The sequence below is a fragment of the Rattus norvegicus genome, chromosome 3 (genome assembly GCF_036323735.1).
Source record: "Rattus norvegicus strain BN/NHsdMcwi chromosome 3, GRCr8, whole genome shotgun sequence".
In the NCBI taxonomy this organism is placed as follows: domain Eukaryota; kingdom Metazoa; phylum Chordata; class Mammalia; order Rodentia; family Muridae; genus Rattus; species Rattus norvegicus.
In genome coordinates, this window is record NC_086021.1 from 183,533,435 (window position 1) to 183,559,210 (window position 25,776).

A 25,776-nucleotide genomic window follows, 5' to 3' on the forward strand; every position below is an offset into this window, starting at 1 on the left:
AACAAAAAAGGATAATCAGCCCCAGGCAGTAGTTTCTTTGAGTTTTTTGTATTTTTTTAAGTGTGTGTTGAGAGACCATAACCAGCCGTGGATAAGAAGTAACTTTTGAGGACACAGAGAAAGTCCAAGGCAGAGTAAACGGCAGCAAAGGCCCATTTGACAGGTTTTAGCTTCCTGCTCTTAATTCCAAGACATCCTGGGTTGCTTTCAATCGCTTTCTGTTGCTCTTTCAGATCCGTTTGTTTTTGTTTTTGTTTTTTTTTGTTTTTGTTTTTTAAGAGTAGAACGGAGGTACAGCTATAGCAGCAAGGACCAAGCAAAACAGTGCATCGTAGCGCTATATGGCACACCCTCTCTGAGTTTTGAGGTGGTAAGCCTGAGGGAAGGAGTACCCAGAACTGTTTGAATGTCTTCCTATTTTCACAGATATAGCTGTCCAAAATAACTTATTCGAAGTCGCTCACCCTGTCTCCTTCAGGCCCCTGGTTGTGTTTGCATTCAGAGTCCACCTTCCTATTTCCTTCTCCCCAGCATCCTAAGTTTTGTGAACTGTGTTTAAAAGTGAAAGGAAGGCTACGTTGGAAGAGAGTTTATGATTACTCGGCAGATCTGGGTTTGCTGGCGCCTGCCTTGTCCCATTCAGGGAAGGCGCCATGTATTAGTCTGACCCTTGGCTCTGTCCACCTGGGCACAAGGTGTTTGTGGGCCAGTTATTGAATGAATGAATGAATGAATTGTATCCAAGTAGACCCCGGTGGCAGACCCTCAAGTCTACCCGAGGAAGGTGGTTCAAAACGGAAAGTCCTCGCCCTTTGACTTAGCCCCGGTGCTCTCTCTCTACCATGTCCTAGTGTGGAGGCCAAGGAGTGGGTCAGGGCACTCATGACGTTTGAGATAATTCTCCAAAAAGTTCGTGTTCGGTAAAATACTTTTCCCCTTTTATTCTAGAGCCCCGCGTGGCGCCCGAGCCGGGCCACCACCTCTCCCACCTAGAAGGACTCCGGGTGCACCACCGCCATCCACCACCGCCATGGCTCTTCTCCTCGGCTGTCGCCTTGCTTGCACAATGCTGCCTGCTTTCTTCTATCCATGGTAGTCGGGTATACATAATACTGCTTGTGAGGAGATCCGAACCCCCATATGGGGCATAGCGACTAATTAGCTCGCCGCCAACCACCTCTACGGGCACGCGCTGCAGGGTGGGAGGGGTGTGCCGCCGTCCCCGCGTGCGCTATCTGGGAAGCTGAGGTAAGAAGGCGCACATGGGTAAGCGTCGTTGTCGTCGTCGCATACTTTCCACGCTGCCCAGGGCTACACCACTACACGGAAAACTGGGAGGCAGGTCTAGGAGGCGGGGTCGGGTGCCCACCGTCTTGGGCGCGCCCGTACCCCTCAGTAGATTGATCCCTGCGCCCCCTACCCATACTAGAGGTGCCCGCACATCGGCCCTCAACCCCCACCTACGGCGCAGCCCGTTTGGGCACGTCCTCGGTGGGCCGATTTTTCGCGCTTCCCCTTCGCTTTATAGGGGCCATTGCTATGGGTCGGTCCTCTGAAGAGGTTGGGGCGTCATCAGGCTGGTTAGAAAAACCCGCTCCGCGGCGGGGACACTCAGTCGCGTCGGCACCGCGGAGCGGGCTGCTTCAGGTGGCTGGTACCAGCGGCGCTCGCTAGCTCCCGGCTCTCGGGCTCGGGGCTGCAGCACCGGCTGGAACGAACCCTTGTCCCAGCGCTTGGCGGCGGCAGGCAGACGGGCAGGCAGGCGCTGCCTTGCGTGTGAGTGCGCCTCACTCACATGTAAGTCCGGGAGCGTGGGGTCTTCCCGCCCAAGTGCGAGGTGCCCGACGCGGGCAAGAGCACCGGGCAAGAGCCGGGATAGGGCAGAGGCGCCTGGCGCCGCTGCCCTGCCTCGCACCTCCCAGGCTCCCTCCAATTTTCTCTCTTTTCTCTTTTCTCTTCTCCATTGGCGTCCCCAAGAGCTAACCCAAGGAGCACCTAAGGGTAATAGCAAACTCTTGTCATCTACACCTTTACACTTTCCTTTCTCTCGTGTTGTTATTATTTTTTGTCTATTCTATACTCCTTTTCCGCTTTTTTTGAGTTGTTGGGCATTTCTTATTTCTTGCTTGCTTTTTGGTTTCTTGCTGTTGTTGGGTGCTTTTTTGGTTTGTTCTCGCTTTTTTTCTTTGCTCATCCTTTTTGACGCTAACTCTTAGGCAGCCAGCCCATCAGCCCCCTACGAAGCCCGGGAAGCCGCGCTTGGTGACCCCAAGACAGCACAGCGGAGACTTCAGCCGAGCCCCCCGACACGGGGCGCACAGGAGCCGGGAAGCCCGAGGCCGGGGGCAAGCAGACCGCCCGAGCCAGGCGCGAGCCAAGCACCCCGAGGTGGCCGGGGCACCATGCTGAAGATGGCCATGAAGCTCAAAGCCCGAGCGGCCGAGAGCGAGAGGAAGACAGCCGCGGCTGCCGCCGAAGTGGCTGCCGAAGCTGCCGTGGCGGCTGCGGCTCTGGCAGAACCGTTCGTTTCGCAGAAGAACCGGGACCCCGCGAAGCCCCCGAAGTCCGTCAAGGTCCTCGTGAACGCAGGGCGCGATGTGCCGCCCGCAAAGTTGCTGACCGACAAAGAGCGCAAGAAGATGGAGAAGAAGCTGCTGGAGCAGAGGAGGAAGGAGGAGAAGAAGAGAGAGAAAGAGAGGAAGAAGTTGGAGAAGATGATGATGAAGAAGAAGAAGAATGTGCCAGAACCACAGGCAGAAGCCCGAGGCCCCAAGGGCGCCGCCGCCACCGCCGCAGGCGAAGACGAGGGCGCCGCGGAGGGCGCCGCCGGGCTCGGAGAGGGCGCCGCCACCGGGGGCGCGAATAGGGCCTGGGCTGAATGGGACAGTGACACTGATGATGAAGATGATGCCTACTATGCGCCTCCCCGCGTGGGGGGCGTCGTGTGGCGGCCCGGGCCTGCCAAGGCAGGCGCACTCAGCGCGCACATGCCCCTCGTGGTGTTCCTGGTGTTCTCTGTGCGCAGCCCCTCCTGGGTGCTCAACTTCCTGCTACAGAGGCGCACGGAGCAGGGCCGTGGCTGTGGCTTCGTGTTCGGGGCGACCTGCTGCTTCAGAGTGTTCCTGGGCTGCGCCTTCTTCTCCTTCCTGAGTGGTCGCGCCAAGCGCAGAGGCCGTGGGCGCTCCCGGGCCAGGGGCACCGGGCGCCGGGGGCGCGACGAGCGGCTCATCTAGTCAGCCCCCCACCCCTCCACCACCACCATCTACATCGCCATCGACCACCACCAACACCATCAACACCAACACCACATCCACCACCACCTTCCACCTCCACCACCATTGCTGTGTAGTGTGGATCTTTATTAAGTGCTTGTGTGTGGACACATTTTCCTTTTCGGTTGCTCTGTCCTTTGCTTAGTGCTCTCCTTGCTTTTCTCCAAGCTCCCTGCTATCTGGCTCTCTCAGTGTCTCTCTCTCCCTTGCTCTCTCTCTCTCCTTTTCGAAATTTTCCTAAGTCCGGGCCCGCACTCCCTCCCTTTCCGCCCACCCCGGCCCCTTGGCGGCGCCTGCCCGCCCTGCTGCTGCAGGAGGAGGGGGATCGGGGGCCGCCCGGCCCGGGGGTGGAGCGCTGGCATCGTGTGAGGGGTCGTCACCACCGCGGGGCCGCCCCCTCTCCCCCCGCCGTACGGCCAGGCCCCGGCCCCGAAGTGCGGGTGGGGCGAGGGGGCGACCTCTCCGTGGAGCCGGCCTGGGCTGGACGTGGGTGCTGGGACCCCTGCCCGGCCTCCGGGCACCGCCTCCCGGCGCCCGCGCCCGCCCTCCCAGCCGCGGCCCTCCTCCTCCTCCTCCTCTTCCCACCCCCCTCGCCGCCGTCGCCTCCGCCTCCCCCCGCTCCCCCGCCCGCCGCGGCGCTTTTGGGTCGGGGCGGCGGGCCCGGGCCGAGGCAATAAGAGCGGCGGCGGCGGCGGCGGCAGCAGCAGCTCCCGCGGCTCCTGCTCTGCTCCGCCTCGGCCCCGGAGCGAGGGGCGGAGAGCCGCGCGCTTGCCTTAGTCCGAGCCGCCACCCTCCCCGCGTTCCCCGCTTTCCCGGCCCGCCCGAGGCCGCCCGCCCCGTCCCCGCCGCCCCGCAGCCCGGCCGCGCCCCGCCGCCGCCATGGGCTGCCTCGGCAACAGTAAGACCGAGGACCAGCGCAACGAGGAGAAGGCGCAGCGCGAGGCCAACAAAAAGATCGAGAAGCAGCTGCAGAAGGACAAGCAGGTCTACCGGGCCACGCACCGCCTGCTGCTGCTGGGTAAGGGCGGCCCGGGGGGGAGCGGGCCCGGCCCGGGAGCGCCGCGGGGTGCCCCGCAAGGCCGCGCGCGCCGAGCCCGCCCCCCTCCCCGGCGCTCTGGCGCTCGCTCCCAGGCCCTCTGGCCCGCTGGGCCGCGCGCGTGCAGGGGGCGAGGCCGTCAAGGGGACCCCCGGGCGGAATTCGGCCGGGCGGGGGCTGCAAACTGGGCGTGGGGCCCCCTGGCTCGGTCTCGTCCCCACAGTTAGCCACACTCCCCCCCGCCCCTGGCTTGGCGTCCGCGCGAGGCCTACTTAGTGCCAGGGGCCAGGGTGCGTGTCGGGAGGGGGAGGGGAGGCTCACAGGGCCCCTCGGACTGCGACAGAGTAGGGCTAGGGACAGGAAACGGGCCGGCGGGCCCAGGGAGGGGGACCCGCCTCACTGGCGTGTGCGATTTGTTGAGAGGGGGCCCGAAGAGAGGCCAGGGCCACCAGGGGGGACTCGGGGACCTCGGCCGGGGAGGCTCTGGCGAGGGAAGTAGCCGCCGGGGTGGGGGGGCGGGTGACATCAGCCCCTCGGAAAGGACGGGGCGGTAAAGGTGGTGCAGAGGGGGGAGGGGGCGCGGGCAAGTCGTGGCGCCGAAGTGGGGGGGGGCGGGGAGGAGGGAGCGTGGCGGACTCTGGGCGCGACTCGGGGCGATTCGGGCAGGACCGACTGACTGTGCGCGGAGCAGACGTGTCCTGAGCCAGGCCAGGCCGTGGAAGGAAGAGAAGGAGAATCAAATCGAATTAAGATCAAAAAAATTAAAATTAAAAAAAAAAGTACGCAAAGTGCCCAGTGAAGCCAAATGACACGTCATTTTACAGTGTGACCTTTTCCCCCCCTTCTAGACTTACAGGCTTTTTTGAAAAGCAAAGAAGACCATTAAATGGTAGCAGCTGACCCCCCCCCCCCAGCTGTGTCCCCTCCCGTGCAGCAAACAATTAACACACGTTTTCCTGTTACTCAGCCTCTGTGGGAGCGGAGACACAAGTGAAAAAATAAAATCCTGTCTTAAACAGACTCACTGGAAAATGACATTTGTCTGTAAATGGCTTCTTGGTTTCGAAATGGCGTTTTTAAAATTTTTGTCCTTTTCAAGGTGGGAGGGGGGACTCAGCGCTCTGAGAAGACTCTGGTGTGGAAGCTGGTGAAAAGACATTAATTAGTTTGGCAAGTGACATTTGGTTGTTTGGTTTTTCTTCTCCCCTTTTTTTTTTTTTTTTCACTGCGGCTTTTCCTCCTTGGCAAAAAAGAAAAAAAGAAAGAAAAAAAGGAGGGGGGATCCCAAACTAAAAGGGTGTCACTCCTCTTTTCTTTTAAGGTCCTGGGGTGGGGGCAGCAGAAAGCACACAGGCACACATGAAAATTGTTGAAATGACCACAAAAACATCACACAACATTAATTAGAATGGAAGCTTTCCACTTCTTGGTATTTTGGCTCTCTGAATAAATTTGTGAATTCACTGGGGGGGGGGGTGTCACTTTTCGACAAAATAGTTAATTATCAAAATAAAGTGTAGAAGGCTGTATTAATTCGCGGTGGCGTTTGGTTTGATCTTTTTGGATGGGGTCAAGTCTTTGTTCTCCCTGGGCCAGATTTAGTAAAGCAGAAAGTTATTAGTAAGTGAAAATAATCTGTTGGTGTTAGTGAATTTGCGATTTCAGTAATTAGGTGATATATGGGAAACTTCTAAAAGTGTAATTGTGCTGTAAAGGTCAATATTCGTATACTTTGATTTCAAAGTACACACCTGGAAACATCTAGAATCTTGTGTATGGTGCACTCTTGCTCTTGTGAGTGCTTATTTAAGTCCACTGTGATGTTAATGACACATCAAATTTCTAACACTTCTTTTTGTGTGTGTGTGTTTACAGTGATTTCAAATGTCCCCACTTATATGAGACTGCAGTTCTGATCCCACTCCGCCTCCTGTGAAGTCTCTGGTCTATATGGCTGCATTGGGCCACAATTAATTAATGACCTTTGGCACAGAAATCTGTTGCCCTGGCTGTTGGCAACATTTTACATTTCTTAAAATGAAATAATTACCCACCAAGGAAACTTAATACCCACAACCTCCTTTTCTTTAACCCATTTTAACTTCCTAGTATGTAAATTAAATCACAGAATCACAAAGCAAACAAACAAACAAACAAAAGCCTGGCAATTATTTTCGGCCCAATATTTTTTTTATTCTCACAAACGTGGAAACTGAGGCACGGAGCTAGTTCTGTCTCTAAAAGAACAGGTGTCACAAATGTTACCATTTCTTAGAGTAGAGTCCTGAGGAACTTGATTAGCCCCCTGTGTTCCTTCATGGAAACCTCCCAATATGGCCTTTTATATTTAATTTATGAGAATTTTGCTCATTAGGGTGGTGCTTGCTTTGAAATCAATGCTGCTGTGGAAACCAATTTTAACTTTTATGGATCTTGCTTATGGCCTGGTGGAGGGGTGGAGAAATGGAGGGGTGAAGAAAAAGTGGAGGGGTGGAAAAATGGATGTGTTGGAGAAGTGGCTGGGTGGAGAATTGGGGGGGCTAACTGAACGATGTGGTGGGGGGAGGAATGCGTTTCTATCTGGGCACTAAAACAGAAACAATATGGAGAAAAAGAACAAGATTTAAAAGAAATATTTAGATTTTTGTGGGAGGAGGGGGAAACCATTCACACAGGGAATACTGGTTGCAAAAAAAAAAAAAAGAAAGAAAGAAGGGAAGAAAGAAAGAAAGAAAAAGCAGAGGTACCTTCCTCTAACTTGATGGAAATGGGGTGGGGCAGGAGGGTCCTCCAAATACTACCTTAGAAAGGAATAAAGAAAGAAGGTGATTTAAAATGGAGACTTGTGTTCCTATTTACTTCCCTAGTTGGGAAAAGCCTAGAATCTTCCTATTTGGGACCTTCCAGGAATATTTGTGCATATAATTAAAGTCTTAATTTTTTTTTTTTGTTTAAATTCTTGGTACTGTTGATGTTGCATGTTGCCTGATGCTAATGAGGTCTCAAGTGTCATGTTTGATAATGAAATGTGTTTTTTATCTTTTTTTTTTTTGCTTTTTTTTTTTTACTCCCCCCGCCCCCGCCCCTCTGCTGCTGACAGATAATTGATGGTCTTCCATCTCCCTCTGCAACATGGTAGTTGTATCCAGAGAAAAATGTATCTTTAGAAAGATTCCTTTTGCAGAGGAAGGGAGTGGATAAGTGGATACAGTGTAGCCCTGTGGTTTTAGGGTGGACCTAAAGCATGCTACAGAGCAGCTGCATTGTGGCGTTGGGAGGAGGTGCTGCAGCGGGACGTGATTGGGGGGGGAGGCTGCAGTGTCAGGCATTGTCTGCCATTCCTGAATATTTTAACCATAAAATGACTAACAAACAGGAAATTAGGTGGCTGCTGCGATTCTGTGTACCTTTGACCACATTTCAATACTAAGTTCACAGTTTTGACTTAAAATTTTCACCCCTCCAGTAACAATGACGTCATTCCTTCATCGCCTCATGAGTTTTAAAAAGCCCAAAGAGAAAACAAAACAACAACAACAAAACTCACAAGGAAAAAAAAAGCTATTTAAGAACAGCAGAGCACTTAATTCTTGCTTGTTACCCTATGGTGAGATATTTCAGGTAGACGCCATGTTGGACGTGTCTGTTGTTTTTTGCTGCGTCGTCATGTGAAGGAGGTTTGCAGTTGTGTCACTGTGTGTATGTTGTGTGCTGCTTCTGCTGCTTTCCAAGGCCATCATCCAGGTGATGTGTGACAAGCCTATTTCTTAACCCAAGCCCTCACTTTCCTTTCTCAGGTGCTGGAGAGTCTGGCAAAAGCACCATTGTGAAGCAGATGAGGATCCTACATGTTAATGGGTTTAACGGAGAGTAAGTGTCAAATCTGTGCAGGGCACTGAGCAGGACAGGCCGCACCTGGCCTGTAGGAGACAGGACTTTGGAAGGAGTGTGTACTAACCTCTAGAAAGCACAGCTGCTAATTGCTACTAATCATTTTTTTCTAATTTGCATATTAGACAGCCCAAGAAAGAGCTGATGGGTGCACCCCCACACCCTTCTCAACCTTTGGGGACAACACATAGGAATAAGAGTAAAAGCACCGGTGTCCACCCAAAGCGGCCCCTCGCGCTGGAAAATGGTGCCTGGTTGCAGAGGACAGTGAACAGCACTTGGCCGGGTGACAGCGTCTCTGAGGCCAGGTCCTCTGCCGCAGCCTCGTCTGCTGCAGTGCGGCTCCAACATGGCCGACGGGCCTTGGCCACCCCTTGGCCAGCCAGAGCTGGCCAACACAGGAGGTTCCCACCCACCACCCTGCAGGTTTCACTGGAGTCAACTGGTGTAGGGTTTTATACTCTCTCGGGGAAAATATCTTTTCAGTTACATCTTCACTTAAAAGTCGGAATCCACAACCCTTGCCGACAAGCTTCAAGCTCCCTGCTTCAGAATTAAAGAATTAACACGATAGGCAGATGCTTCTTTCTCTAATTAAAAAAAAAATCAGCACTCCTACCTGAACAGTTGAAAATGAGGTGTGAAAATGGTGGGAAGACAGGGACTTAGCTACTTCTGGCCAATCCGGGTGCTGTTTTGCCTTTGAAATGACCTTCCTGGTTTAAGACAATATGGCGGCGAGGCAATACCACAGTGACAGTAAAGGTTTTTCTTAAAACGAGACAGATAATGTGGCAAAGATGGGGTCCTGCCTTCCATGAAGAATGTGAACTGAGGAAATACTGAGGAAATAGTCAATAAATAGGGAGTTTGCCTTTTCGGTACCCATTGTTCTCGGTACTGATACAAGACAGCAAGGCTGAGGGACTTACCTAACGGGGACCAGCATCTGTCCCCTACCATGTATTAAGTGTTAGAGAAACAAATCGAACAGTACCTTTCAGGGTACTGACTCAAGTTCATTTTCATAGAAACTTCTAGAATTTGTTAGATCAACTAACCGGGTTTAAAAAAGAAAAAGATGACGTCACCCGTGCCACAGCTTTGGGCTCATGTGCTCCTTAAGTTGCAGCCCAAAACTCAAAGGTTAGTTAATATGCAGAAGGGGTTGGGGGCTAGCTCACTGACTTCAGGATTGAGTCAGTTACTGCTTTGTAACTGTAATCTATTAAATAATCCTGTCGCCTATGAGACACCAATTCTGAAATTACCGATTCCTGATCTATGCCTCTCTCAAAAAGTCTAAGCAACGAGATTGGCACCTGTCAGTCAACAAAAAGACCCCCCCCCCAGAGGTGCCCTGCCCTAGGTGTGAGGGACTCTTCAATATGAGGCTAGTTAAGCAAAAATAAACGTGGCCGTGCGCTGCAATCTATCTCTTCAAAAATGTCTGGAGAAAACGGGACAAGGCTAGTAGCGCTGTTTTTAAGAAGTGCAGCAGCCATTGTTTAGCCTGATGGAATCGGTGTCCTCCCTGAAGTTTAATTACTTCACAGATTTCCCTAAGTTCTTAACTCTTTTTTATATCCGTCCTCCCTGAGTGTTAGTGCGGTGGAGGGTTCTAAACCAGAACTTCTCATTTCTATTTTCTCCCTGAAAAGAGGAAGAAGCCTTCCTAGCTTGCCTTCTTTGTGGATCTCAGAGAAGTTAAATTTAGCCTGTGAAAGTGATATTTGGGACCTCCATGGGGGGCTGGATTCCTTATTTTGACCCCATACAATGACGGTTCTCTCACTGTGGTATAGCAGTAAGCTCGGGTCCATCTTGACGAGAAAGACTCAGCACCGTGCTCTGTTCTTGGACAGAGAACTATTAAATATGCCCTAACTGTCCATGGCCTGCCTACCACTACATTTTCCAAGAGTATAACATAATATTTATTTGACCTTCAGAAATACAGAGGGCAAAAGTAGATTTTTCCCAGCTCAGAGCTAACTTCCTGAAGTTTAATGCCAAGGGGGGAAAAATTAATATTGGTTGAGCTAATCGATCTCAAAGCTGAGTGTCACTGGCCCTGTACAAAGCCCCTACCACCACAGAAAGGTTAATTCATTTTGTACCAAGAAGTGAGGAATAGGAATGTCCCATCTGTGCTGCCATGGGCATGGATTGGACACAGAGAGGATTCTGACGTGCCCCACCCTCAGGAGTTAAGTCTGCCTCTGCTCCCTGGAGCTTGTGCATTTAGGGAAAGCAGAGGAAAACAATTACCCGTCCCTCCTGTCTCCAGCCTGAGTCTCCTGAGGGCCCTGCTAATGCAGGAAGGAAGGTATGGAGTCTCAGTAGACAGCCCCATTTAGCCAGAAAGTCGACCTAAGAGTGAACCGGGAGGATGGTACGCAGGACTGTCAGGTTTTCCTACCTGGCTGTTGGAGGTACAGAGACTGTGTGGGTTTTGTATGAAATTGCAGTGCCTTGCAGATAGGTGAGCTTTCAATCTCTCTTTAAAAGGGGCGGCGAAGAGGACCCGCAGGCTGCAAGGAGCAACAGCGATGGGTAGGCACATTCAAAACCAGAAAACTCCTAACCAAGCAGGGCAAACGAGAAGATCTTAGTGGGGAAACTGAGGACACAGACTGGGGACAAAGCAGAGATCACCTCAGGGCCATCAGCCATCTCTCTCGGTGTGCATTTGCAAATGACGTGTCAACAAGTAAAGTGCAAAACAGAAAATGTGTTTGGCTCAAAGACTAACTAGACACAGCTGGGGGAAAGTTGGCCATTTTAAGATTTTGAGAATTGATGCTTTCCCATATGATCTTTATTTCCCCCAGTTCTCCATTTAAACCAACGACTTGCCTTTCAAAACTACTAAATTCCGCCCATACGACGGTCAGTCTGACTTTAAATTTTCAGACCCATTTGGAAAAAAAAAATCTTAATTTACTTCCTCAATTAAAAAATATGCCTAACACTGTAGCCCTTAGGCAGCAGGCCGTTGATGACTAGCTGTCTTGATAACCTCTGGCCTCAGAAATTATTTTAAAAAAAAAATCTTTAACTGTTAATGCGAGGCACTTTACGTTAGCCAACGAACGAGAGCATTTGTGACGGCACCCCACTCATCCCCATTGTTTGTTATTTTGCTTTCTCATCCCCACAACCATCTCATGCCTGCACACACACGCACACGCATGCCAGGCATCCATCCAGCTCCATTTGCTCACGAGCATGCAGGATGGAGGGGGGCTGTTCCTCATGTCAATTCATAGAGCAGCTTCCAGCCTAGAACATGGAGGAGGAATGGCTTCTGAGACCGGGCACGGGCGGGTCAAAGGATCTGGGGGTCGGGAACAAAGTGACTGACACTTGTTTGTTCATCTGTTTCTTTTAGAGTCTATTACCCCCACTAGATGATGGCTACAGTCCTCCATCTTCGCTATGTCCTACCCCAGTTATCCCATTTTGCATGCTGGAATTGCCCGGTCTTAGGAAACTACTAATAAGAATACTATTCTGTTGTCTGGGTGGGGGGGAGGGGGGATGGGTCCCTAACCTATTACCTAACCTTTAGGCGTTAAGTAAAAACAGAAAGATGGGATGAAGTCTTTAATTGGCAACAGTGTAGTAGAACAGCAATCAGAAAACGCATCGATATCTTGATAATCCGCTGTACCAAAAGTTGGCATCTGAGAAGTGTGGCAAGCCCCTACTGAGAGAGCCTCCTATGTAATGTGTGCTGTGCTAAGCCCTTCAACCCTACTAATACCTGCACGTTTTTCTTCCTATGACTCTACAAGTAAAAATAAGTATTAACACTCCTGATAAATAAAACTCTCTGCATGTTTCAGCAATCCCTGTATCTTGCGTCTGTCTTCTGTCTGCTCTTTTGTCTGTCTTTTCCTACAACCACAAAGACCAGGGTATAGAGGTGGAGGATGGATACCAACCACACAGCCTTCCCCTGCCACTTAACAGGAGGGGGGCAGGACCTACTAAAAAAAAAATGCTAACCCCACTAATCTGCCTTACACTTTTGGGGTGGGGAGGGGGAGCAGCATCCTATAGATACCGCCCGCCCCAACTTTCCAGTCAGCCAGAATCCCGGAACTGGCACATGCCTTGCCTCTGTCAAGTGGCTTAGAGACATCTAAGGAATTTTCTCCGAATTTCACAATCAACGTTAAATTCATTAAGCAGTATTACAAATGAGGGTGAACCCGCTGGGCCCCCAGCACGATGGCTTCATCTGCATAGTAATCTCCTCAATGGAGGTTTGTTTTAGTACTACACACCCGAATTAGATTTCAGATTTTCTATTTTAGCTGTTTTATACTGGATACACTCCCACACCTATTCACATACGTAGATGAATGCTGAACACGTTCTCAGAATATCTGTATTTTAAGACTGGAAGCTTTCCAATTACCATACTACTACTTAGAGCGAAATATCAAACTGAATGAAGATTCTTCCCTGGGGAAATGCTTCCTTCTACCTGTATGCCGAGTGGAGTAGTTAATACCCAGCTAGCCTCATTTTTCTGTTCTGGGGCCTTAAAATCAGAAATCTGGGCCTTGGTACCAATGGCAGGAAGCCATATTTTAAAAAAGGGCGGGGGGAGGGGAGGGGTAGATTTGTCCCAGGGCAGGATAGGGGAGGCTCCTCTGTGAAATCTACATTGGAAGGTTGAGGGCCTCAAACACATGCTTCTAGTCTCTGACATCTCTATAACTAGTCCCAGAGTCTAACACCAACTCAGGAATGCAGGACTTCAGAACTGAGCTTCAGAGTGCGCCGCCCCTCCCCCACCCTAACAGAACCAGTCCCTCTGAGGGGTGGGCACACCATGTCTCTAAACACTGGGTGGTGCCTAAAGCTTTCAGAGCCTGAGGGCCCCAAGCAGCTCTCAGGTGTGTACAACTCCCACACCCCAAGTGCTCACCCCAGCCCTAGGACAGCCCCTCCTGCCTGCAGCCATGGGGGGGGGGGTGTTGGTTGCCTCTTGTCTCCTTTTCCTGCTCTGGGCGGTGGGTTTGCTTTAATTACAAATGTGGAGTGAGAGGCAGCTTGCCCTCTTCCTGTGGGGGTTGGGCTCTGATTTCCCACGTGGCCTTGTCAAAATCCTGGTAGCCGGAGCTCTCAGCCCCTCCCTCCTATTGTTGAGAACACCCCCCAACTTCTAAATCTTGCAGACCCTCACCTAAGAGATGGCTCCCCAAGGAAAGTATATCTTGAGATCATTCAGAACACAGACCACTCCCCAAATACATAAAGAGCCTGTGTGGAAAGAGAGCCCCATTCAGATATCAACGATTATAAGTCTTCATGAAAGAATGGGTTCTTTGGGTGTGGCCCTATTGGTGGGCATGCACATGACTCCTGTATCCCCACTCTACTGGCTGGCGTGCATGTGACCCCAGACTCTCACCCCTTAGGGTTAGGGTTGCACATGACCCCAGGCTCTCACCCCTTAGGGTTAGGGTTGCACATAACCCCAGACTCTCACCCCATTTGCAGGCATGCACATGACACCCCCCCAGACCCCCCACTCTATTGGTGGATAACCCCAGATTCCCACTCTGTTGATGGTTATGCATAGGACCCCAGATCCCCACTCTATTGGTGGGTACCCCGGACACCCCCAGGTCACCACTATTGGTGGGCACCCCCAGTCCTCATCCCTTTGGGTATCCACATGCTCCCCCATACCCCCACTCTATTGGTGGGTATCCACATGCCCCCCCAAACCCCCTACTCTCTTAGTGGGTATCCACATGCTCCCCCAGACCCCCACTCTCTTAGTGGGTATCCACATGCTCCCCCAGACCCCCACTCTTGACAGATATCCACGTGCTCCCCCAGACCCCCCTCTCTTGGTGGGTATCTACATGCTACCCCAGACCCCCCTCTCTTGGTGGGTATCTACATGCTACCCCAGACCCCCACTCTCTTGGTGGGTATCTACATGCTACCCCAGACCCACACTCTTTTAGTGGGTATCCACATGCTCCCCCAGACCCCCACTCTCTTGGTGGGTATCTACATGCTCCCCCAGACCCCCACTCTCTTGGTGGGTATCTACATGCTCCCCCAGACCCCCACTCTCTTGGTGGGTATCTACATGCTCCCCCAGACCCCCACTCTCTTGGTGGGTATCTACATGCTACCCCAGACCCCCACTCTCTTGGTGGGTATCTGCATGCTACCCTAGACCCCCACTCTCTTGGTGGGTATCTACATGCTACCCCAGACCCCCACTCTCTTAGTGGGTATCTACATGCTCCCCCAGACCCCCACTCTCTTAGTGGGTATCCACATGCTCCCCCAGACCCCTACTCTCTTAGTGGGTATCCACATGTCCCCCAGACCCACACTCTTTTAGTGGGTATCTACATGCTACCCCAGACCCCCACTCTTGACAGATATCTACATGCTCCCCCAGACCCCCACTCTCTTAGTGGGTATCCACATGCTCCCCCAGACCCTCACTTTATTGGTGGGTATCCACATGCCCCCCAGACCCCCACTCTTGACAGATATCCACATGCCCCCCAATCCCCCCACTCTATTGGTGGGCATCCACATGCTACCCCAGTCCCCCACTCTTGACAGATATCCACATGCTCCCCAAGTCCCCAGTCTATTGGTGGGTATCCACATGCCCCCCCCAGACCCCCACTCTTGACAGATATCCACATGCTCCCTAAGTCCCCAGTCTATTGGTGGGTATGCATAGGTACCCTAGATCCCCACTCTTGGCTGATATCCACATGATTCCCCCCAGACCCCCACCCCATTGGCAGGTATGCACATAACCCAAGATCTCTACACCTCTGGCAGATAGGCACATGGCCCCAGAGGCCCTCTCCACCTGAGGCCAGCCAGCCACCCCTTCTTCACTCTAGTAGCCGCTGGCCCCCATCTTACAACTCACTCTACCAACTCACTCTACTAATTTTCTACCCTGTTCCATGGGGGGTGTGATTTAACTCTCTCCACTTTGTGACTTCAGTCGTAAATGTCAGCAAAAGCACCTGTGTCCTGTCCTTGTCACTGCCACCCCAGTCCTCTGCCTCAGTTTCCTTATCAGGGTTAGTTCCTCTGGTTCCTGTTCTGTGCCACCAGGCCTCACGCTGAAGGGGCCGTGCATGCTGGTCTTCTGACCCCCACTAACCATGCAGAAGACCAGGCCCAGACAAGAGGTCTGCTCCAAGCAAGGGGGCGGGGTTTGGCCGGTCCCCTAAATATGAGCTCACAATTCTCTATGGCTGTATTTAGCCTATAGGCTGTCTCCTAAAAGAGACATAGCATTTTGAACCACTGTAATCTCCATGAATTAGCATTCCTTCTGGGGGATACCACCCACCCCCATAACCAGAAGATGTAGCCTGTGACCTGAGGGATTGGTGACTCCTACTACATACAAATGTCCCAGAAAGGCCATGTCACATAGGTTATCCTGAAGGCTGGTTAAAACAAGCAAAGGGAACATCTACACAGCTCCTCCCCCGGTATACATGAACCCCACGCCCACCAACAATATGGGGATCAGGACTCCTAGCCACAGCTGGGGGCCTGTGCAAGAGTGCTGTGAACCACAGTACCCCAAACAACATCTCCTTGTGCCAGATTCATAGATTAAATAATAAGGTCTACAAATAAATACGGGAATGGAAACCCAAACATCAATAATAAACACCTGTCACCTCTGACCCTCACAACCTACTGTATCCCAAGTCCAGCATGCCCTAACCCTACCTCCTTCACAACCCTCAGTCTGCTAATCAAGTAAGAGCCCCTGAGGAAGCAGCAGGGTGTGGTTGGAACAGCAGGTAGACCAGGTGCAATTTCTGGTACAGTTGATCAAGATCTCGATGCCTTGTCTCTAATCCAGGCTCATCAGGCCTGTCCTCAGGACATGCTTGGGGAATTACAATTTTACTTTTATTTGGACATCTCCAATCTACAGATCCAGCCCACAATTCCTCGGAGAACAGAATACTATGCTTTTTAGTTGATGTGTCTCAATGAAGATAACAGCCTGGTGGGCAGGATGCAATATGATTTTCTTCTCTTTTTTCAATTCCACTGTAGTGAGAAGGCCACCAAAGTGCAGGACATCAAAAACAACCTGAAGGAGGCCATTGAAGTATGTGCCTAGCCTCTTGCTCTTCTCTTTTAGCAACCCCTTCTTCCCGTGGTGCTGCCCCCACCCCTGACTGCTTTGCTATAAACCCTTTTCAGACCATTGTGGCCGCCATGAGCAACCTGGTGCCCCCCGTGGAGCTGGCCAACCCTGAGAACCAGTTCAGAGTGGACTACATTCTGAGCGTGATGAACGTGCCAAACTTTGACTTCCCACCTGTAAGCTGGTTTCCCTGCCCTTCACCTGAGTCCCAAGGGGAACACAAGGGCCAGGCTCATACCCGCTGTGGGAGTACCTAAGACTAAAAGATGATAAAGACATGGTTAGGGCTTCGTCCAGAATGGATGAGCAAACTTCCATCTAGTCTAGACCTCAGCTTACTCCTCCATTTACCAGATAGTAAATTTTTATGGGGGAAAGGTCCTGACCTGAAGCAAACTCAGGTATTCCACTCATACACACGAGGACAGACAAAACCACAGGTTCCACGTGGCACGAGAGTCCTAATTGCCTGGTTAATCCGGCCTAGTGCAAATATGCAGCTTCCAATGTTCCGATCTAAACATAAATTATGAGATGGGACGTTACAAGAAATAAAATGTTCTCATCAGCTCTTTGCCTGGGAGCCTGACCCTCTTGACAAGGGTCTCTTGGCCTTCTAAAAGCTATTTTTAGAGAGGGTAGAACTTGCCCTGTGCCAAGCATGTACATTTTAACCCTTCATGGGGGAGAAAGGATTTTAAGACCGGAAGAAGAGACTTGTCTAAAGTCATTGCTGCCTCTTGTTAGGCTTCTGTGGAGTTTGTATATTTTAGATGGGCTTTGGCTACAAACTTATGAGAAAAAATAGTACAAGCAGGTACACTTAAAAACAAAAACAATAGCTATTGATTTAAAAAAAAAAAAAAACCCAAAACTCAAACAGGGAGACAGCATGGACGCCATAGTCATCCGACCTCCCATGACTGTGTCTCTTAGAGACAAAATGGCAGCCTACCCACAATGCATCTGATGTCATTAATATCTGCTACTCTGATATCTGGACAATATTCTAGCCTCGGCCCATGTCCCTACCACAGGATAATACATATTCTTCCCGTACACATACTTCTGTGGGGAAAGTTTACCTCAGTTTGTTTGCCCCCACCCCCACAAGAGTAACAGTAGTTGCATCCCCAGAGATGAAAACACGCTAATTAGTTATACAGATTTCTGGGTGTTTAGCAGGGCTAAAGGCTCTTTCCAAGTGTTCATTTCACGCAGGGACCTGCTCACACTCGGACTCACACAGTGAATGATGGCCTTAGAGTTCCAGGGGCGGGGTCCCCGATTGGTGTGCACACCCGCCTTTCAGCCAACGTTTTCCCTGGGTTCTCTCTTTCAGGAATTCTATGAGCATGCCAAGGCTCTGTGGGAGGATGAGGGAGTTCGTGCCTGCTACGAGCGCTCCAACGAGTACCAGCTGATCGACTGTGCCCAGTAGTAAGTAGCTCTTGGCTCCCTTGCTCTCCCCACCACCTCCCACTTAACTGTAATAAAGTGGTGTAACTTATTGAAATGACCTCTAAGCATTTAGGGGTACACACAATACAGCAAGCACATGCTACCCCCCCTCCGCTCCCCCATATAAAATTCACAGAGACTTTTTCTTGACCAGTGCCTTATAAGGTACTTGAGCTTCATGTCCCCCACTCTCCCACAGGGACTTGTTGCTACATATATAGCCATGTCATGATTTAATACACAAAGTTGTATATTCTTTCAAGGAACTGAAAGGCCATCCCCACAGGCCCCAACCCCCAACTCCCCCCTCCCACCCCCCCCCACCCCCCCGCTCCAGCAAAGTTCCTGATTTTTCTCAAAAGTTTGTACTAAAAGCTGGAAGCACTAATTATAGAAACAGAAAACAAATGGAGATCCTGGAATTGTTTGTGATTTGTATTTTGGATCCAATTCAGGAGTTAAGTACAGATACAAGGTGAGGCTTAGCTACCCGGTGGGGAATGGCTGGGGTCCTTTTCTTTAACACTGACTTAGCCAGGTTCTTGTGGATCACACCTCTTTAAAGACTTCATGTTGTTGTTGAGAGCAGTGCACTGTACTCCTGAAGACTGAACCACATGCACCAACCCTCCGAAGTTTTAGGGAAACTTCAAGATTGAGAAGACAACTTTAAAGTTGTGTAAGCCACCTCCCCAGCCTGAGCGCACGGTGGCCCGCTCATTTGTTTAACCGTCTTTGTGCTGGAGGGCAGGCACTGGGCCTGGGCCTGGTTCTTAAGCTGCCAGGTTTGTGTTTGTTGAGCTGCAGTTTGGCTGGCCCCACTCCAGATGTCTTCTCACAAGATTTGGTGCTAAGGATCTATTTATAGAATTGTGGTTCTGTTGCCATGGCAACATGCTGGAGGCCAGGGCGGCTGGGGAGCTATTTCTGGGCCTGTGCTGTAATGTAAGATTGATTGGACCAGTTAGTGTATCCTCTAAGCCAGACTAACTCGGAACTGGTAAAAAGGAAGGGGAAGGAGGAAAAAAACACACACACACACACACACACACACACACACACACACACACACACACAAACTCAGGGGCTTTCTTTAAATAGACTATGCTCCTTTGTGATTTTTCTCTCTGATTGGTCTACTTTAAAAGAGTTCCCAACCCTCTGCCCCCCCCAAGGCCCCCCCCCCCGAAGTAGTATTAATATTACTTTTTCACATTATATTATCCCAGTCTTGCAAAATGCAACTTTTCTTTCTTCTCCTTTTTTTAAACTGAAAGTTTGCTATCTGGACTGTTCTATTTCACAGACCCAGTAGATAGGAAGGGAACTTCATGTTTGCTTCCTGTTCAAAGTGGTGAATGCAAGAACGGCCCCTTTGTGCCCACAGCTTGTTTTGGCTCGGTTCTCAGTAATCAATGAGACTCTTCCAAAGCAGATAGGGAGGGCTGGTTCTGCTTTGTCCTGGAACAGAGGCCTGTGCACGCCTAAACCCACGATTGTACCTTGCTTTAGGAAAGGGATTTTACAATTCCCTTACATGTCAAAAGCAAGGGCTGAGCCCACCACCACTTGCCTTGCTGGGGACACACTTGGCACACACTGACCACCATGTCTCCTTTTCTTCCAAGCTTCCTGGACAAGATTGATGTGATCAAGCAGGCCGACTACGTGCCAAGTGACCAGGTACGAGTGTGCCACTGGCCTCAAGGCTGTGGCTCCACATTGCTGGTTCTCCTTGGGGCAATTAGGGCGAGACCCACTGACCCCCTCTTTATTCTAGGACCTGCTTCGCTGCCGCGTCCTGACCTCTGGAATCTTTGAGACCAAGTTCCAGGTGGACAAAGTCAACTTCCAGTAAGTGAATGGTTGTCAAGTCCCAACGATCTGGCCTGGAGAGGGAGGGATGGACCTAGGGTAACCCAGTGTTCTCCGTTCCAGCATGTTCGATGTGGGCGGCCAGCGCGATGAACGCCGCAAGTGGATCCAGTGCTTCAATGATGTGACTGCCATCATCTTCGTGGTGGCCAGCAGCAGCTACAACATGGTCATCCGGGAGGACAACCAGACCAACCGTCTGCAGGAGGCTCTGAACCTCTTCAAGAGCATCTGGAACAACAGGTGTGTGGGGTCTCCCCGACTTGGCTCACCCTGTAGGTCAGCAGCTCTCTCTGGCCCCAGCTCTCACCCGGTCCTTCCCTCCTCAGATGGCTGCGTACCATCTCTGTGATCCTCTTCCTCAACAAGCAAGATCTGCTTGCTGAGAAGGTCCTCGCTGGGAAATCGAAGATTGAGGACTACTTTCCAGAGTTCGCTCGCTACACCACTCCTGAGGATGGTACGTTCTCTGCGCTGGTTTAGTCAGGCAGGACCTTCTGGGGCAGAAGGTGTGTCTAAGAGTCCATAGCCCCTCCCACTACGGGAAGGCCAGGGACATTTATTTCCCTCATTTTCATAGGCAGAGATCAAGAGTTTGGGGGTAACGGGTTACAATGGTGTCAGTCTAGTTAATATTTATATTTTTTTTGCAGCGACTCCCGAGCCCGGAGAGGACCCACGCGTGACCCGGGCCAAGTACTTCATCCGGGATGAGTTTCTGGTGAGTAGGAATTGTCTGTAGTCCCTTACGGGTATTCTCCAGTCAGTGGTGGATTTGGGGATTGAGCCATCTAGGTCTTCCATTTTATTTACGATCAGTTGACTGGTCCTTCGTGGGGGCGAGGGGTCCTGGAGAGGGTTGCTGACCGAGCCTCTCTCCGCCCACAGAGAATCAGCACTGCTAGTGGAGATGGACGTCACTACTGCTACCCTCACTTTACCTGCGCCGTGGACACTGAGAACATCCGCCGTGTCTTCAACGACTGCCGTGACATCATCCAGCGCATGCATCTTCGCCAATACGAGCTGCTCTAAGAAGGGAACGCCCAAATTTAATTCAGCCTTAAGCACAATTAATTAAGAGTGAAACGCAATCGTACAAGCAGTTGATCACCCACCATAGGGCATGATCAACACCGCAACCTTTCCCTTTTCTCCCCAGTGATTCTGAAAACCCCCTCTTCCCTTCAGCTTGCTTAGATGTTCCAAATTTAGTAAGCTTAAGGCGGCCTACAGAAGAAAAAGAAAAAGAAAAAGGCCACAAAAGTTCCCTCTCACTTTCAGTAAATAAAATAAAAGCAGCAACAAACAGAAATAAAGAAATAAATGAAATAAATGAAACTCAAAATGAAATAAATATTGTGTTGTGCAGCATTAAAAAATCAAAATAAAAATTAAAAATGAGCAAAATATGTTGTTGCTCTTTGATTTGCAGCGAGTTAAGTCCCGGGGTTCACGGGTGGGATTGGTCTAGGCACCAAGCGGGAGGTGGAGGACGACAGGTCCTATAAGCCGGGTGAGGAGCCTAGGGGAAGGCTGGGCTTGTGATGGGGTGGGGTCTACTGGCAGGGTTCCTGTGGGTGGGGAAAGTGGGAGTTAATTTGGGAAACATTTGAAAGCGGTCACTTCAATCCACACCAAGATGAATTAGGTGCAGATTAATTATACATATTTAAGTTAGAGTTTTGATTCTTGTCAAAAAGGAGGGTGGAAGGAATGGTTATATAAGAAAGTGAAAAATCCCATAAAAATATCCTGGGTGTGGGATTGGGTAAAAGAAACAGGACTGGCTAATAAGTAAAGAGTTCTGAAGTGTCAATAAGCAAAATCATGGGGAAAGTACATGCATCCAGTTGCTAAAGAAGAAAATGACTAATACAACATGTCACGCAATAAAACAAGCTTTCATTATTGGGCATGAGAAGGGGGACAAATGGGCACATGATTGGACATGAAATGGGTGCCCAACATATGATTGGGTGTGAGATGGGGGCCCAACATATGATTGGGCATGAAATGGGGGGACCCAACATATGATTGGGTGTGAGATGGGGGCCCGACATATGATTGGGCATGAAATGGGGGGACTCAACATATGATTGGGCATGAAATGGGGGGACCCAACATATGATTGGGCATGAGATGGGGGGACCCAACATATGATTGGGTGTGAGATGGGGGCCTGACATATGATTGGGCATGAAATGGGGGGACCCAACATATGATTGGGTATGAGATGGGGCACATAAGGGGAGGCCCAACATATGATTGGGCATGAGATGGGGGGGGCCCAACATATGATTGGGCATGAGGCGAGGCACACATGCGGTGCCTAACATATGACTTGGGAGTGAGATGGGGGCACACACGAGGGACCCAACATATGATTGGGAGTGAGATGGGGCACACAAGAGGAGGCCCAACATATGATTGGGCGTGAGATGGGGCACACATGGGGGGTCCAACATATGATTGGGTGTGAGATGGGGGCCCAACATATGATTGGGTGTGAGATGGGGCACATAAGGGAAGGGCACAACATATGATTCGGCATGAGATGGGGGGGGGGCCCGACATATGATTGGATCTGAGGCAAGGCACACATGGGGTGCCCAACATATGATTGGGCATGAGAAGGGGCACACATGAGGGACCCAACATATGACTTGGGAGTGAGATGGGGCACACATGGGAAGGCCCAACATATGATTGGGAGTGAGATGGGGCACACAAGGGGGGACCCAACATATGATTGGGTGTGAGATGGGGCACACAAGGGGAAGGCCCAACATATGATTGGGAGTAGATGGGGCACACATGAGGGACCCAACATATGATTGGGTGTGAGATGGGACACACATGGGAGAACCCAAGATATGATTGTGCATGAGATGGGGGTACAGTAGGGAGGTCCAATGTGAAGCCCAATCATATTATGACCTGGGACTGAGGTCTACTGTACGTCCCTGCCTCATCTTTGCCCTTCAGACTCATACCCCAAGTTAGTGCTTAGCATACAAGGAAGAGCCCAGTGTTGACCCCAGCATTTAACACACCATGTATCTGAAATGGACCAAATGAGACATGAATGAAGTTAATTCTGTAACCAAGACTACCAAATACACTAACTATTCTATTATCCAAATTAGTTATACCCAGATAGGTTAAATTTTATAGTTTACCTCAAGTATGAATGCCAAGAAGGGCCACAAAAGGAGTTCTTTTTTTTTTTTTTTTTTTTCTCGGAGCTGGGGACCGAACCCAGGGCCTTGCGCTTGCTAGGCAAGCGCTCTACCACTGAGCTAAATCCCCAACCCCCACAAAAGGAGTTCTTACCATTCGTATATCTTCCCAAAGCTAGATGCCTCAACCTAGTAATTAGAATATGCAGATATGGGTGCAAAAAAAAACCCAGAACTCTCTCTAAATAATCCAAGTAAATATGGAGGCTCACAAATTCCCATAATCCTTCAAGGCCATCCAATAAATGTATATTCCAAGATGGAGGCTTGCTAGGCAAATAGAAGACACTCCAGAATTCCTATAATTTTCCAACCCCTCTAATAGCCAATATAGACATTCAATCCAAGGGCCTGCTGTGCACACAATCAGAGCAGACGACAAACTCCCATAATCCCTCCAAACCATCCAATAAACACAATCTAAAATGGAGGCTCAATATGCAAATAGCAGGACCTCTTCAAGTTCCCATAGTCTTCTAATAATCCCCAGTAAACACAATAAATAGCCCAGTGACGTGCTGTCCAAGTAGTAAAAAACACAGGACCCAAAATGGAGGCTTGATATGCAGATGGGCAGAGCGCATGCCCACAAATTCCCGCAGTCCTTCAGGTATCCAATAAAATGCACAATCCAGGATGGCAGCTTTTATGCAACTAGCAAGAAGACACTGCAATAAATTCCCATGATCCTCCATTGACCCTCCTCCCCCAAATAAACATACAATAGGAATAAAGATGGGTCCTTGCTATGTCTAGCCAGAAGACAAGCCCACAAACTCTCAGGATTCCTCAAAACTACCGAATGCAGGCCCAATCTAAGAGAGAGAGACTTAAGATGCAAACAGCTAGAAGGCACACCCACAAAATCCCATAATCCCTCAAAGCTTTCCAATAAACACGCAACCCAAGATGGACGGTTGGCATGCAAAGAGATAGAAGACACACACCTACAATTTCCCATAACCCCTTCTGGACTATTCAATAAATGCATAATCCAAGATGGTGGCTTGCTATACAACTAGCCAGAAGACAGCTCTCCCAAATGTCCACAATCCCTCAAAGCTATTTAATAAATGCACACTTTAAGATGCAGGTTTAATTTTCAAACAGCTAGAAGACACCCCCATAAATTCCCACAATCCCTTAAAATTACCAGAAAGTGTACAACCCAAATGAAGGCTTGCTGTGGCAGAAGAAACCCCCACAAATTTTCAAGGTCTTCCATTGACACCTTTTATTAACGTAATAAATATCCAATTCCGTGACTTGCCGTGCAAACAGCTGGATAGTCGGCCAACGAATTCCCGTATCTCTCAAAATTATCCAATAAACACATAATCTAAGATGCAAACAGCTAGAAGACACACCCACAAAGTCCCACAATTCCTCAAACTGTCTGCTAAGCGTACACTACATGATGTTGGCTTGCTAAACAAACAGCTAGATCGGTCTACAAATTCCCACAATCGCTAAAAACTAAACAGTTTAAGGTGGAGATTTGCTACGCAACTAATCGCCAGCCCCAAACTCCCGAAATTCTCCGAAGACTCCTAATTAACGTAATAAACACCGAGCACAAGGCTTAGACGCAAATAACTGGAGCAGCCCACGAATACCCACAATCCCTCACAGCCCCCAAGTAAATTCAGACACAAAACTCATCCTCTTGCATTCACCTGAAAACATAAAACCACGTAGACAGCTAACGAGAAAGCTAAGGTTGACCCCTCAGATCCTGTCCCAAGTTGGCTTCCTGTAGTCCCCTCCTCCATAGAAATTCACGAGCCTCCCCTGGACAACGAACCAAATCGGCTTCAGAATGGAACTGCACTTTTCCAGGCCATGGGGCACTTTTGTCAATCGATTCCCTAGAATCCCACCTTAATGGTTAAGGCTGGCAGAGACATCCGGGATGTTCTACAAGGCAGGCAGTACAATTACACCTCCTATACTGTCAACACTGTTCAGTAGGTGATTGTTTGGCGATGGCCGCCATCTTATCCAAGACTAATGGAGGCTTAGAGAGACCCCGATGAGGATCTACTGATGGATTAAAATCCTGCTGCTTGACCACGGCCCTACCCTGTTGCCTTAGAAGAAGCAGGAAGACAGGAAAACATTTCCCAGTGTTCTGCCACAATGCCAGTTGTCAGGAGTCCAGAACATGTGACTCCAAGGGGAAATCCTGTAGGGTACCATGGGATTCCAGGATCTGGTGGGAGGGATCCTCTTCCCTCGGAGGCCTTGGCTCTTTCCTCTCTTGGCCGTGGGTTTGGTCTTGGGACCCCTTCTCTTTCCCCCACCTTAGGAATCTGCTTAAAACATTTAAAATTCCATTTGCCTTTTGTCCTGTTACTAGATTTACTAATTTGCATTTTAGCAGTCTAATGGAAAATTAAAAGTCATTTTCCCAATCTATCATGACTACATCATATGTGTACTTTTATGTGTGTCACAAACCTATCTGAAATTATAGAGTTTTAATAATTCAAAAAGGGTTCAAGGATTTAAGAAGGCACTGGGTTTTTTTGCTTGTTTTGCTTATATATATATTTTTTCCAGTGTATTTGTTTCTTTTTGTTCTAGAGCTTTTAGGTATACTGTCAAGCTCTCTCCAGTTTCTTTTTGAAGCCACTCAGAGATATGGGTTTTCCTCTTAGTCCAGCTTTCGTTGTGTCCCATGAATATGGGCATGTGGTACCTTCATTTTCATTAAATTCTAAAAAGTCTTTAATTTCTTTCTTTCTTTCTTCCTTGACCGAGTTATCATTGTGTAGAGCGTTGTTCAACTTCCATGTATAGGTGGGC

General features: G+C 49.8%; 1 protein-coding gene across 14 annotated transcripts in view; it reads left to right on the forward strand.

Annotated features, from left to right (window-relative positions):
- Gnas (GNAS complex locus) overlaps positions 1 to 21,136 on the forward strand; it is a 64,923-nt gene extending 43,787 nt beyond the window's left edge. For 3 of the 14 annotated variants that reach the window (NM_001159653.1, NM_021845.5, NM_001024823.4), the window contains 11 exons: positions 8,106 to 8,178; positions 10,711 to 10,755; positions 16,297 to 16,351; positions 16,447 to 16,566; positions 17,733 to 17,830; positions 19,480 to 19,534; positions 19,632 to 19,705; positions 19,790 to 19,969; positions 20,056 to 20,186; positions 20,380 to 20,447; positions 20,615 to 21,136. Coding sequence is in view for 11 of the 14 variants with exons in the window: in NM_021845.5 (NP_068617.6) it covers positions 8,106 to 8,178; positions 10,711 to 10,755; positions 16,297 to 16,351; positions 16,447 to 16,566; positions 17,733 to 17,830; positions 19,480 to 19,534; positions 19,632 to 19,705; positions 19,790 to 19,969; positions 20,056 to 20,186; positions 20,380 to 20,447; positions 20,615 to 20,761 (1,046 nt within the window). In the remaining 3 variants the exon portion in view is untranslated. Of the gene's footprint in view, positions 1 to 3,689; positions 4,291 to 8,105; positions 8,179 to 10,710; positions 10,756 to 11,593; positions 12,054 to 16,292; positions 16,352 to 16,446; positions 16,567 to 17,732; positions 17,831 to 19,479; positions 19,535 to 19,631; positions 19,706 to 19,789; positions 19,970 to 20,055; positions 20,187 to 20,379; positions 20,448 to 20,614 lie in introns of those variants that run through there. The other 11 variants (XM_063283123.1, XM_063283121.1, XM_039104306.2 and 8 more) reach the window with 8 other exon arrangements.
- Positions 21,137 to 25,776: the final 4,640 nt, after the last annotated feature.